The sequence below is a fragment of the Heterocephalus glaber genome, unplaced genomic scaffold, assembly GCF_053883595.1.
Source record: "Heterocephalus glaber isolate CG9 unplaced genomic scaffold, H.glaber_assembly_v1.0 deba00001733, whole genome shotgun sequence".
NCBI lineage: Eukaryota > Metazoa > Chordata > Mammalia > Rodentia > Bathyergidae > Heterocephalus > Heterocephalus glaber.
Genome location: NW_028258444.1, coordinates 15,978,840 through 15,994,080, shown reverse-complemented (window position 1 = coordinate 15,994,080; position 15,241 = coordinate 15,978,840). Strand labels below are relative to the sequence as shown.

General features: G+C 36.2%; 1 protein-coding gene across 5 annotated transcripts in view; it reads left to right on the top strand.

The window, feature by feature from the left end:
- The window catches only part of Slc38a4 (solute carrier family 38 member 4), a 71,508-nt gene extending 57,778 nt beyond the window's left edge, over positions 1-13,730 (top strand). For all 5 annotated transcript variants that reach the window (XM_013079064.3, XM_013079063.3, XM_087200161.1 and 2 more), the window contains exons 12-16: positions 991-1,091; positions 2,966-3,090; positions 8,082-8,226; positions 9,124-9,221; positions 11,448-13,730. In XM_013079064.3, coding sequence (XP_012934518.1) covers positions 991-1,091; positions 2,966-3,090; positions 8,082-8,226; positions 9,124-9,221; positions 11,448-11,549 — 571 coding nt within the window. In that variant the 3' untranslated portion in view covers positions 11,550-13,730. The remainder of the gene's footprint in view (positions 1-990; positions 1,092-2,965; positions 3,091-8,081; positions 8,227-9,123; positions 9,222-11,447) is intronic.
- Positions 13,731-15,241: the final 1,511 nt, after the last annotated feature.

The window sequence follows — 15,241 nt, the reverse complement described above, 5'->3', positions numbered from 1 at the left end:
GAGCCAATGGGTGTAACAATTTTGACAAGTATAATGAATTTGAATATGAATTTATTGGGTAGAATCAATATCACCTGGATTGGAAAGGACAGTACCCTGGAAGACCAACACTTATGATGAGGGTGGCCTTACTAAGCCATTGAGGACACACGTGGTCAGTTTCTAACCTTCGTCTAAAAGGCATTCAACCATAAGAGATGTGTCAACATCTGGTCTTCATTGTCTTATCTGTACAATGGAGTTGGGTAGCAGATCTTGTTTCTTCTAATTGGTGGTCTGTGATTCATTCATATTCTTTTTCTGTTGACGTTGTTGACATCTCTGTGTGGACAAGGTAGATAGGAGCCCACTATAGTTGTTTTCCTCAAATTAGGTCCCCATATAACAATTCTCAGGGCCTTTGACCCAGATATTAGCAATACCTTTCCCCATAAATTCTAATTTACCCATAAAAAATTTTGGAACACTTTCAATGATTTTAATATCTTTGATTTACTTTGAAAATCACAGGCAGCATGTACTGCAGAAGCCTGTTCATTGACCGTTGAGTGGGTACCCTTTAGAGTGGTTTCCAGAATTTGTCCAAGTAAAAATCTCAAGCTTCCTAGTGGCCTGAACCCTTAGCAATAATGCTTTACTGGTTCCAGTAGGTTTTTTTTCTTATTAAGCTTTTTACATTAAGAACCACTTTGATCCTTATGTCAATTACATTAATTATTCAGTAGGCAAGCTTGTTTACTGACATGAAGTAGACCATTCCTTTTCTAGGGAAACAATTGTTTCCAAGATTGAATGAGTTCAATGTTTACGATAAATGGAAATAAACCCTCCTTAGCTCTTTAGGACAAACTTAAATCAAATATAAGTTTATGTACTAGAAATGTAATTTCATAATTAGCATTAGACACACATTCTTTCAATGTTTTTCATCTAAAAAGTGATACTTTCATATATTTAAAAAATTAAAATCAATGTTCTTTTTATTTTCAGTCGGTCCAGGAAAAAGATGCAAATGGTGTCAAATATTTCCATCACTGGAATGCTTGTCATGTACCTACTTGCTGCCCTCTTTGGTTACCTGACATTCTATGGTAGGTCACTCTGTCAAAGTCATTCATTCTGTATGGATCCTGGTAAGCCTGTTAACTCAGGTATAATTCTTTCACTTACCCTCTGTAAGCAGCATGATCTGTAGATGACACATCCCCAATTAACATGTTATCTTAGCTTTGTCAGTTGACCTAGGAAATGGACACTGAGCCCATCTGGCTAACAAGTTCCTGTGAATTCACATGTACTTTACTTTAAAAATCTCTCAAATTAAGTTATTTTCCTTCAGGAATAGATGCTATTTCTTTAGCTAGACTGTCTAGTCCATTTCGGGCTAGAAGCAATGAGGAAGAATCCAGCTGCATTTGGTAAAGCACTTTTGATGAAATAACCAACTGCCAGGAAGTGTCAGAAAATTAACAGTATTCTTGAGTTTGAACTTGAGTCATTTTTTATATTTTTTGTTTGGTTTTCATTTGCTTTTTGAGACAAGGTCATGCTGTGTAGTTCAGGCTGGTCTTAAATTCACTGTGTAGTCCAGGCTGGCCTAGAACTTGTGGTGGCGATTCTCCTGCCACAGCCTGCCAAGTGCCAGGATTATAGGTGTATGCCACCACCCACTGAGGAACTTGCTCAAGTCCATTCTGGCAGCTTGGAACATTAGATAAAATTTCAGGCTTATCTTACTCTATTCTGTTATAGGGAAGGGTTTTCTAAGAGAAGGATATAACAGAATTTCCTTTGATCTGGGATTATGCTACAAAAACAAAGAAACAACAACCAAAAAAAGAAAAAACTGATTGTGGCCACATCTGATTATGTATTAAACATATTAAACATTTTCTCTTTGAAATCTTCATAGTACCCAAAAAGAGTATCATTGTTGTTTCTTCCATAAAATGTGGCCCTATAGATAAATGTCATGGAATCAAATATAACCCTGGTAGCATAGGTTCACACTAGTCAATGTATCAATATAAATATATTTTTGTGTAAGTTTCTGTAACTTTCTGGATTTTTTGACTGACTTGATAAATTAAATTGACTGTATGATGAGTTGGGGAAGAATCAACATTGTGGCAGGCCATCATTTGCATAGGTTTGTTTTCTATTTGACTAATATTTGACTTTTAACCAAGCACGTACTTTATATTGAACATTAACTTACTGCTGATTGTGATTAATGAAAGTCGAGGTCAATAACATGAAAAGTATTTTTATCCCTTTTTGTCTGACCTTGAGAAGATCAGTGGGAACATCAAACTACATCAAATTCCATAAATATCTCCTTGACATTTGTATCTCAGATTCTGAATGAATGTGTTTTCTAGGAGGGTTTAGTATTTGAGCAATATTCTTTGGGAGATTCTGTAAAAATCATACTACTCATCCTTGCATGTTACTTAAAGAGTTCCATAAGACAAACAAATCTTGAAAAAGCCCAAGAGTATGTGTTTCCATGTTGTAATGGAGTTATAATTGTTAATCTTTAAAATGTTAGAGGTAATTAGTCCTAGAGTTTCCATAATGGGATTGGAGAAGTTGTATTAAGGGTGGCTGGACAGATGGGGCCAGAGGAGCGTGGGGGGATGGGGAGAGGGTGGGGCTTGGATACTTCATCCCCTTCAAAAGGAGCATCTTAGTCTGACTGCTCAAGCTTTCTTAAAACAGAGATCGATTTATTATAATACAGGTGCTCTCAGGAAGTACTTCAGCAGTTTTCTGTTAGCTCCTGCAACTTTGTTCATTTGAAAAAAGTTCACATAGCTGATAGTTCAGAGACAAGAATAAAAAGTGTCTGGATTCCCAGACCTGAGTCTCCCACTGTCCTGTGCTCTCTCCATAAAATGCTGTAAGTAACCAGTGCTGAAGTAACACCAGGTGGATGGATTCACTCTCCTTTTCCCCCTTGTAGGAGAAGCTGAAGATGAATTACTTCACGCTTACAGCAGAGTGTATACATTTGATGCCCCTCTTCTCATGGTCCGCCTGGCAGTCCTGGTGGCAGTAACATTAACTGTGCCCATTGTTCTGTTCCCAGTAAGTAATATAAATCTCTGGTGATAGAAACCTGATTAGTACTATGTCTGACTTGATGTAGTTTTAATTATAATGAAAATTTGCACTTGCAACACCGAAGACATTATTACTCTCATAGCATTTTGGACCCACTTAAAACTAACCATTCAATATGTTGATATAGTAAATATTTGTAGGTGAAATTTTTAAAATGCAGGGGAAAAGTCATAATATTTATTTCTAAATTCAAATTCAGAAAGCAGAGCTTGAACTGCTATCCTGTAGACTAGGAAAAATGAGTAGGAGTTCATATAACTTTTGAAATGTGAAAGCCAAAACCACTTTAACTCTCAGATCACATTGCATCTTCACCACAATTTGGAAGATATTTCAATTTTTTCCAGTTTGTTGTATGGCAGTAACATCCAAACTTACCTTATTTTATCTGGTCTTGAAGGTTACAGAGGAGATTCACATTAAGTAAATTACATACTAGAATAAATTTTCTCAAAAAATAGTTATGTTATCCATCATGTATCTCTTCCCTCAACTGCACCCAAAGTGACACATGCCTTCTGGAAGACACAGGCTAGGAGCACCCCTCCTTGGCATTTGCCGTGGGTGCCATTTTGCCCTGCAATCATGGAACCGGGCTGGCTGCAGAGACTTGGGCCTCATGAGTTAAACCACCTCCTATGGATAAACACAGGTCTTTACCCGCCTGCCAACTCTTCTCTTTTCTTAAGTACTCAATTTGCTCATTCATTTTAGGAGCAAAAAAAAATAAGCAGTAAATTTTACTGTCGTGTGGAGAATGTTCCCAGCAGGGCCCAGGGTATGAAGACTGCTTATATCATGACACTGTGGTTGCTTTAAATGTAACTTGTGTGCTGAAATATATTTTGGTACATTCCTTTCCCATGAGCACGTGAAATCAGATCCTTATTATTATCATGGCTAATAATTTACTCAAATAATATCTTCCCTCTAATGTATCTGAAAGTATTTCAAATGACATATGTGCAGCCTTAGTCTAAAATCAGCTCCAGCTTGGGTACAAAGCAGAAGACAGCTGTAACCCAGACAGTGTACTATAGGATAAAATTTCCAAGCAAGCTGTTTCACTGAGAAAAGAATATCCAGACTTCTTCTCAATGTGGATCAAGGTATCACCAACTAAGCTTTGGCACATTGAAGTACTACGTCACTGTGGAATCAAAGCATTTTGTGAAAGAAATCTGTTACATGCTTTTGTGTTACTTTACTCATAAGTTCTAAATATAGTGTTTTTAAGCCATGGTCTCAAGAGATCAATGGCCATGGCCATGGTCACACAGCTAGTAGGCAGCCGTTGGACGAATTCAATGCTCAGTGCATTATAAAATGGATGTCTGCCATCGTTGGAATGGGAAATAAAAGCCAGTCTTTTCTTTATCAATGAATATTTCACCTTAACATCAAAAATCCCAAACTCCTCTTAGAAAGGAGAGAGAAGGCACTGGAAGGAATCTGATGATCAGGAATAGCAATCATTTGTAAACATTAGATCATTAAGCCGAACATCAGAAAAGTAACTAACGGCTCTCCTTCTCTGTGTATTTCTACTCAGTGTGAGCATGCATGAAACATTCTGCACACAGCACTGTCTGCACTCGCCCTTATGATGGTACAGTGAAATGATCGGCATTAAGGGACCCTTCCAGGGGCTTACAGGTCACTGGAGATGGGGCTGTGCAGTGACAGGCACATAGGATGATCTCAGTAATGTTTGCTAAGGAAGATGGTCTTTAAACAGATTTGCCTTTTCTCGAAATGTATAAACTGCTTATTTCTAGCCAATGCACAGGCTATTTTTCTTGCCGATTGTGCCACGAATTCAATGTGGATGAGGATCTGGGCTAAGAGAATCAAATCTTCATGGATGTGATGGAGACAGATAAGTGGATAACCTTTGTCCCAGTCAAATCCTACAAGGCTAAATTCAAACACTTTTTTTTGCCAAAGGGATAGGTGATGATGTTAGCATTATTTTTGTTTGTTTGTTCCTTATAATGGAGAGGCAAGATTTGCAGTATGTCAAATGCTGAACCACAGCATGGTTTTCCAGACAGGGTTCTTAATATTCAGAAATAGTTGACAGCTAAGAAGTTTATTTACTTGCCTTGATATCCTCATATAGAAATTTTAAAAACCCTAAATAGACCTAGTCTGGATTCAAATCTATACATTTTACCTATTATTTTGTGTTTCCCTTTTTTTAGCAAATACTAACTAGGCTAAGAGCCCAAGAAGATAGGATAAAGGTTTGTTTGCTTGTTTTTTTTAAAACTCTACTATTATTTTTCTTTTCTCTGGTTAGTTTAGTTTTTTTTATTTTTCCTCTTTAGTACAAGACACATAATAACTGTAATGTTTGTGGAATAAATCCATAGCTGAAGGGAATGAAGGCAAGGCCTTTTACTGACAGTCCCACTTCCATCTCCTGGGTATTGGGACTGAAGCTTACCCAGATACAGGTGTAGAAACATGCCCAATGTTGCCATGAATGGCTGTACAGTGGCATTTTCAGCACATTTTCCCTACAGCAATTCCAAAAAGTGAAGGTATGAGCCACTTTAAGGGGCTGAATAATTTGTTTACAGTTCAAGTTGAGGCACTCACTGCATACTCCATCTTCCTCTCCACATTCCTGACCTTGACCTTGGGTCTGGACATCAGAACACAGCACCTCCTAACAGGTTGTGTTCAGGCCATGCTCTCTGGAAGCAGCTCTTTTCTCTAGAACCTTTCTGGGTCAGAGGTTGTCACTGAGGCTGTCACTGGGGACTTCCCTGCCCCACATTTCCACATTCTTACCAGTTGATGTCAGTAGAGGTATGGACTTGTGGACAGTGGAAGTGCAGGCCAGCCTTCTGGTGGTGAGCCTGCTTCCCTCTGTCCAGACAGGGGTAGAATGCTGAAGACCTTCTGATCCCAGGCCCAGTCCTCAAGGCCTCATTTAAAATCAGCAAATTTCCTTCTTAATCTCTTCTGCAGCCACCACCAGCTTACTTTCCTCTTTGCTCAGCTCTCTATTCAGGAATGCATGGTCAGCTCAGTATTCTTTTTTGTTCTTTTTGCTATTTTCTTATCCCTCATTCACTATGAGGACAAAGCACTCAACATGTACTCCATCCATTCTACTCTTCTCTCCTCTCATATGATTAGGCAAAGCCTTGGTCTTTCCTGGAAGCCATGAGACCACAGGAAACTGCATTTATACTCAGAAGCCCTACACATACAGGACTGCCGGTGACAGTTTATCAAACTGAATGCACCATTTCAACAAAGGACTAAAAAACCATATACATGTGACATCTGTCTGAAAATTAACCTGCATCTGACTTATTTATTCTGTAAGTTTAGGACAGTCAGACAAGTCCATAAGCACTATATATTTATCATAGCTTATTTTAAGCATACTAATTAGATCACACAGGACAATATTGAATAAACACTAATCGTAGGTCATAATGTAGAATGTAAAGGCTGCTTTGGAAAATGATTTCAAATCATTTGCTTTCTTCAATGTGCTTTTCAAAATGAGCTTCATAATTTTTACTAATCCAATTTTTAAAATCCATTACGAAGTCACTCTTAAACCTTTTTTCAGGGACTATCTGGTTTGCCATTCTAGAAATGAAATTCCTTTTTCCACCTAAACAGATGGCTTTAATTTTTGGTGGGGTGGTATGAAAGGAATGTCACATGAGAAACTGCAAGCAGTTTAGCTTGCATTTTTTGTTGTTCATACATTGTTTCAAAATGTATTTTGCATCCTCTTTTAAGAGAGTTTCTGTCTCCATTCCATTGAGACTTTAGAACTAAATAAATGAAAATCAATCCCAGTATTTCTAAAAATGTGAAGTCCTAGCTTAACTAAAGTGCTCAGTTATTGAAAATCCAATAGAGTAATTCTACGAAGTAAAAAAAAGTGTCTCCAACGGGTTCCAAAGATAAATGCGTTTTCAACCTTGTTAAGCTGTGCAAACATAAATGTAGGTCCTCCCTCGACCCCCAGGGATCTCTATCCACTTACACCACAGTAACTTGAGCAGCCACTGCAAATGAGCCTCTCTTGACCCTTCGCCTACTTATTTCAGCTGCTGAAATAAGGCTAAAATCTGTCATGGACTCTGAAGGGAGGAAAAAGATTCTTACTGTCAATTTAATTTACCATTTAAAAAATTGCCTGCTTGCCATTTACAAAATTGCCTAATTGCCTGCTACATGCAAGACACTTACACTAGAAATTCTGAGAAATATTAAATCTTATTTCTTGCCTTTTATGGATTTATAACCTAATGATGAGAAGGTAAAAGGAGAGAAAGAAAAAGGAGTAAACACAAAATATATCATTTTTTAAGGTACAAATTTCCAATGATAAATGTCATTATATTGTATGCCTAAAATGTACCAATAAAAATTTTTTTTAAAATATATCAGGTAGTAAACTTAAATATAACAGAAACTAAAGAAAAATCCAGATTTGTAGAAATTCCTTTGGCAGTGTAGTGTAAATCAATTCTGTGCTCATATTTAATGTTTAAGACAATCTGATGAGACAACTTACCCATAAACAGCAAGGATTGTATGCTCTATGAGTTGTATATCTTATCTGTTATTTTGTCTCTTTTTGACTGAGATTATTCTTAATCTGAAATTCTAAAAGATGAGAAAATGAGCAAACAATATACTACCTAGGAAGACTGATGCTCTTTGACATCAAAATTCAGCATGAAGTTTACATAATATAAGTGTACTTAATACCCTGAACTATATATTTAAAAAATGGTTACAGTGATAAATTCTACATTATATGTATTTTAACACAATGAAAAATATCAGGAAAAAAATCATGATTTTTTTCCCTAGGGCAAAAGGAAAACTGCTTTAGAAAAATGAGAAAGTATAAAATGATAGAAAAAGTCCAAAACAGTGATTGATCTTGCCATTGTATGTTCTTGTTATAGATTCGCACATCAGTAATTACACTGTTACTTCCCAAAAGACCCTTCAGCTGGATAAGACACTTTGTGATTGCAGCCATGATTATTGCACTTAATAATGTTCTGGTCATCCTTGTGCCAACTATAAAATACATCTTTGGATTCATTGGTAAGTTTCAGAAGGGTTTTTATTTAGTCAACCGAAACTTACTTTTCCTTAAATGGTGGTCAGGGAGCCAGTGCTGGGCACTCGGGATCCCAAGTACATTACAGGCTCACGGGATTCCTGTTAGCCCTGCTGGGACCCAAGGGGTTGTGCTGGTCACTCTCCCTCCTTCCCAGGTGGCAGTGGGAACTGACTTCCAGCTGACTTCAGTCCAGCTGCCTTATCTGACAGATGAGGAAAGTGATCCTCAAAGAAGTGAAGTTATATACCTTGGCTGGGGGAGAGCAGGTCTGGACGTTGTTTCTAAGTCAGCCATCAGGGAAGAGTCAGAAAGACACATTCTACCCACCAGACACTCTCTCAAGTCTCTTGAGTATCGGCTGAACATTAAAAGACATTTTCAGACGCATGCCAGGTTAATTTTTAAAGCATATCATTTCCCTGAATTACTTGGCTCATTAATATCTTTAATTTCTCATTCTATTGATCAAAGATGTACTCAAATTTTTAAAACAACAAAAGGCTTTTTAAAGAATTTTGTATAGATATTTTGAAAAGTAAGAGGTGGAGAAGAAGGACATGGGATGAGTTCAGCCTTCTTAGGATGTACTTACATTACCAATCCTCTGTCAATTTGTATTATGTTTCAGCCTTTTATTACTTATTATATATTATACTTACATAGCTATAATGTTAGGAACATTTTTATTTTCTTTACAAACATACCTTGTATGAATAAGCAACCCAGATGAGCTGATGTGATTTAAAGTATGTGCTTTAGGGGCTAAGAAGACTAAAGTCACTTTTTATTTGGCTTCTCTGAAGTGTGATCTCTCAGGTATCTGCTTTTCCAGGAAGACCTGCCACATAGGAAATTCACTTGCCTGTTTCTCTCCTTAGGGGCTTCTTCTGCCACGATGCTGATTTTCATCCTTCCAGCAGCTTTTTACCTTAGACTTGTCAAGAAAGAACCTTTTAGGTCACCCCAAAAGGTCGGGGTAAGTAAAGCTTGCAATTTCTCCCATTACAACTTGCTCTTCAACTAAGCATAAGGCAGAAAATACATATGGTTCAGGAAATGAAGCAATGAAGAAAAACCAAACACCAAGCATGGGCTGGGACTCTCTAATAGGGGTTAAAAAAGAAGTGACTTTCTGGCACACAGATAATTCTAGGATTTCTTCTCTTCCAATAGCAAATATCTTATGTTGAGCCCTCCTACATGTCAGATGCTAATGGGGCGTTCCCAGGGGCACATGTGCTCTATATGCATACCAGCTTCCAGAGCCAAGCACTGGCTGTATTGCCCATGTGGAATTATCAGGAAGGAATTAGACTCCTTACCAGAGTTTGGGAAGAATGCAATGTTTTGGTCATGTTTGCTACAAAGTCAGGGTTGCTTTCATTTTCCCTCTGTTGTACCCTGCTATGCCCTAGTTTGGATTAAGATTAAAAAAAAAAAAAGGAACATTTGTTCTTAAGGCAATTTTTTTAGGTATAAAATAACATCTTATTAAACTAGGAAGTGCATATTTCTTTTCCATAGTAGGACTACTGAAACATAGGTACCTGTTTTTTCAATAACTAAATATGATCAGTGATGATTTAAGATCTTACATTAAGATTTGAAAAGCACAGCTTCTTACTAAATTACTCTGAATTTTTGCCTTATTCATCTCTTGAGATTGTTTAGGGACTTCAGGAGAGTTTGGTATCAAAAGCTCTTCCTGTCATCTTGCTCCTGAATTTTCACTTCAAGTAGTCCATCTTGCCTTGATTTTCATAGCAGTGTGACTTGGGCAAGTTGCTTTTGCTCTGTGTGACCCATTTTTAGTTTGACTGGATATAAAATGAGCAAAATCATCTTCTCGACCAGTGGTGGCACATCTATGGCATGCATGTTGTTTGTTTTTCTTTTAAGAAAAAAATGTTAATGTATAAGTTGTTTTTTCTAAACTAAAACCTCAGTATTCAGGCTTAATTGCAGTGTTGGCACTTCGCAATAAATAAGTGGGTTTTGGGTTGTAGTTGGGGCACTCTTCTCTAAAAGGCTTGCCATCACTGTCCTAGGCCTCGCTAGTGAAAAATTTTAGCTGCTGTTTTCTTATATACACAATTAAAAAGTTGATCTGTGTGTATTATTAAGGCCTATTCTAGTGTGAAAATTCCAAAATATTTTGTGTTGTAACTATTCATACATACAAAGATGTATACTATACAGAGTCTGCCAAAAAATGTATGCACACTTCAGCAATTTGCTGAACTAATAAATATCTGGAAGCTAATGGACATCACTTTGAGCGCCTCTTTTTCTTTTTATTAATTTTATTGGTACATCTTAGGTATAACAATATAATGACATTCATCACTGGAAATTTGCACCTTTACATAATCCATCTTGGTTCTTATTTTTTTCCCCATCCCCTGCCCTCCCTTCAATGCCTCCATCCCTCCCTATTTACAAAGACTTTGTTTCCATTTTTTCATTTTCTCATATTAATTCTATTCCCTTCTTTCCTTTCCCCTACCCCTCCCACTTCCCCTTCCCCTTTGCCCCTTTTCTTCCTATTTCACATTATCTATTATACCTTTTAGTCCTTATTAACACTTTCAGTTTCTCACACTAGAGAGACTATTTGGTACTGAGCACCTCTTGTAATTGTAGAGGTCAAAGGTAACTTGTATAAACCTCATAATGTCTCAATAAATTTAGTATTAAAATATTTATACAAGTTTTTCTTTTCCTGATATATACATTTTTGCAGACTTAATAAATATATATGCATGCACAGTTTTTGTCTTGTTCAGAAGTATGCAATATATATTAGGTTCTTGTTTTTGTTTCCTTTATAAAATCAGAATCATATCATACATACTACTCTTTTATGATCAGCTCTTTTTCACCTAAAAAATTGTAAGCATTCCACTGGTCATTAAATCTTTTTCTGTCACTTAATTTTTAATGGTCATAAGATATGGCATCATTTTGATGTATCAAATCAACTAATCATTACTCTTTCTTAGAATTCTATGTTCTGTCTCTCCACTATATTTTTCTTCTCCCAAGTAGGATCTGAATTGATTGATTTGTTAGATATTTGAGTTATGAGCAATATTTTAATATAAATGCAAACTAGACTATCACCTTACATAAGCAACTTATAAAAGCAAACTGTGACAAGCATGGTTTCTGTCTTCCCTTACAAGTTCTCTCTAAATTACAGGCTGTAATTTTCCTTGTGATTGGAATTATCTTCATGATTGGAAGTATGGCACTCATTATAATTGACTGGATTTACAACCCTCCAAACTCCAAGCACCACTAACCTAAGAGAAAATACTTTCTTTTTCTACTGGAAATGGTTGCAAGTTGTGCTCCAAAAGACATTTGAGATATCTTGATTGGAATGTTATTCATAGGAAATAACAATGGGAAGATTCCAAAGATGTTCGCTAGTAACATCATCAGACACCTGCGAGAGAAAATTGTGGTTTTTGTGGAGAATGGCTACTGATGTTTTAAATCTGTGTTGAACATCTCTACCCAGGTTTTATTAGAACAGTATGAGATGATCAAGGTGTGTTTTTGCTGTTATACAAGCAGAATAAGGGTGGCTGCATGTAATAGTCATCAGATAATATTCTTTCCACCTGCCCGCTCCCCACCCTGCATCCTCCATAAAGTTAGCAAATAGTTGTATTCTCAGAATATCAAACGAAAACACCCTGGTGGCAAAGCATCACCACCTAATGTCTACTCCCATCTTGCACTAAAGGCTTGGGGTCTGTTGGCTGACTAGAGCCAAAGGCATGTCCCGTGACCTGTCCCTGGGAGGCGTACAAATGATCAGACACCAGTCTAGAGCACTTATGTTAACATTAACAGAATATTTTGCCCAGACTATTGTGACATCAAATTAGTAACTGCTTCACTCAATAAAATTTTTGGTAAATGTTAAAACATCTTACTAAATATAGAGAGGGTCTTTATTTAAAGAGCAACAATAAAAATAATATTGCATACAGCTAAACTGCCCGCTGTGGAAACTTCTGCTTTTTAATGCTTTTCCTAGTCCATTGTCATTCTTTTGTCCTTGAACAATGCTCTCCCTCTCGTCTTCCATTCACATTCAGATCTTTTAGAAGACCACAGTTCATGAGGAGACACACTACCCAGTATTGTTGATACATGTTTAGTTGATAAATATTCAGTGCAGGAAACTGTGATTTGCTATATGTTTATGTGTATAATCTTATTCTATAGTCATCAGAATGTTAACATATGGTACATTTGATTTTTATTTTTTACGCATGTAGCTTTCTTTCTCACAGTCAAAACATTTATATTATTGGGGTCAGGAAATTAAGCTGGTGGTCTCAAAAATCCATTTGTATCTATCTGTCCATTGGAGTTATTTTAAATTAGAAACCTAAGTTATATAGTTTGGTAATGCTCTTCCTCAATGTTTACAATAATAGAATCATGTATAAGAAAATGAATTTTTTATTTGCAAATAACAGAGCTAAGGTTGCTCTTTTAATTTAGTATATCTAAAATAAGATTTAATTCATTTTAACTTGCACAGCTGTTTGCTAACACTATTTGTCATTTAGTACAATGTTGAATAGTTGTCCATATAAATATAAGTGGTAACACTACAAAGAAATGGAAACTAGCATTCTTACTTCCATAATGTACTTACATGGAATAGATTTAAAAGTTTCTATTCACTACCTAGAATTTCTGGAGCTCACTACTGTATTTTCAAATCACTAACAAGAATATTTGCTGTACATTTTATATTTTAGTAAAGCTAAGTATGAAATATAAATATCATATAAATATAATCAGACTAAATCATATTTCAATAGTTTTTCTGAAGTGAGACTAAGAAAACATTTGTTTTACGTATCATTTTCTAGAGATGCATAATAGTAAAATGGTGCACTTTGTTACAGAAATTGAGCATTACTAGAAACTATCATAACTTTTAAGTTACTATCATTTAGAAAAACTATGCTGAACATCATCTTCAAGATATATTTCCAATTTCATTTGTCTAAAGATTGCTTCAAATTAGAAAATGGAAAAAAGTGTGTTCTGCATGTTAAAAAAATTGAGTCTGAAGGTATTTAAATGTAAATGTTAAAGATTAATCCAAAAATATTAGAAAACTGTAAAACTTGTACTTATTTTGAAAGTTTTACATTTAAAATAATTAACTTGAAAAAATCACCATGTATAATTATTTAAATATTCAAGAGAAATACTACAGTGCCAAATCCTAAAGCACCAGTTCCCCTCGTGGCTACCTTCAAGATTAGAGGTCATATAGACTGCAGGGCAGACATATATACAGTATCCTGTGCTGGTTAATTTGACCCCATTTGTAAACAGATGAATTTATATTTTCTTATTTCATTTACATGATGGTTCAATGTATTGGGAGGATTTTTTATTACAGAAAGTGTATATTGGTATATAATAAATGAACTTTTTAAATGACCATGATATGATTTTCTTTCTATTGTTAAAGAAAGCTGTGAGTTATTTGTACATGAAACAGAATTTGAAATCTCATTATTGCTTTTCTTATACTGGTATAGGCTGTACTGTCATTTTACATATGCACAAGAACATGATCTCCCCACCATTTACACACATGTGGTTTTACTCACCATGTACATTCCTGGTGTTATTCCTACCTACCGCTGCTGTAACAAATTGCCACAGACTTAATAATGTAAAAGAATGCAATTTATTACTTTACAATTGTGACAGTCAGAAGTCCCAAAATCAAGGTGTTGGTTGCACTGCCTTCCTTCTGGAAGCTCTGAGGAAGGATCTATTTCCATATCTTTTCCAGCTTCCAGAAGCCACCTAAATTCCTACAGGATCTTCAAATTTGTCTCTTCTCACTCTGTCTCTCCCGCTCTCCCTCTCCCTCCCTCCCTCATTGTATTTCTATCATCACATTCCTTCTCTAACTCTAACAGACTCTCCTGCCTTCCTCGTTTCCATTTAAGGATTCTTTTGATTACATGGAGCTCACCCATATAATACATACTAATCTCCCCTTATAAAGATCTTTAATCACATCTATGAAGTCCCTTTTGCCATATAAGTTTACATATTTACAGTCCCAAGGATTGTGACATCAACACCTTTGGGAGGCTATTATTCTGTCTATAACAGGACCACATGCCCACATCTAAGCCACGGCACAGGCACACCCTCCACCATACACTTGTTCCCAGTCATCCACATCCACACCACAGGCATATGTGTATGACGCCAGAGGCAGTGAGACATCACTGAAGGATATTGATGAGGAGATCAAAAAACAGAGATACATTTTAGAAACACAATGTTAGTTACTTACTAGAGAATGGAAAGGCAAGGCACTAAGGTAGAAGGAAAAGAAAAGCCACTTAAAACTGAAGGGCAAGTAGTGGGTCATTAACCACATAAAGAGCAATTATTCTCCTTGATACCTTATTCTGTTTTAAACTAAAAAACTTTTCTAGAGATATAGATTTCTCTAGGTTGTTTATATTTGGTACAACTTTTTAAAATATTTATTAAAGAAAAATTAAATTGGAGAAAAAACACAGACTAATTTAATAATATATATGTTCTAAGCACTTTTTTCATATTTTAACAACTTAGAAATCAGGAAGCATCTTACAGTGACTTTTGGCAAGTGATACTTATGATATGGTCATCATAATTGGTTCCAAATTGTGTATCAAAACTTGTAGAATGGATATCAGAAGAAAATACAATGCTAACAGTGGCGACTTTCATTAAGCACTTCTTCATCACCAAGAGTCCATGGCACTGGTGACAAATCTATGGCATCTGTGCTATAGCTGGCTCTTTGTTATCATTGAAAGCTCTGAAAGGTTCACCATCAATAGTTTAAGGCATCCCAACACTCAGGAGGCTGAAACAGGAGGATAACTACAAATTTGAGGCCAGCTTGGGCTACAGAGTAAGTGTAAAGCCAAATTAGGC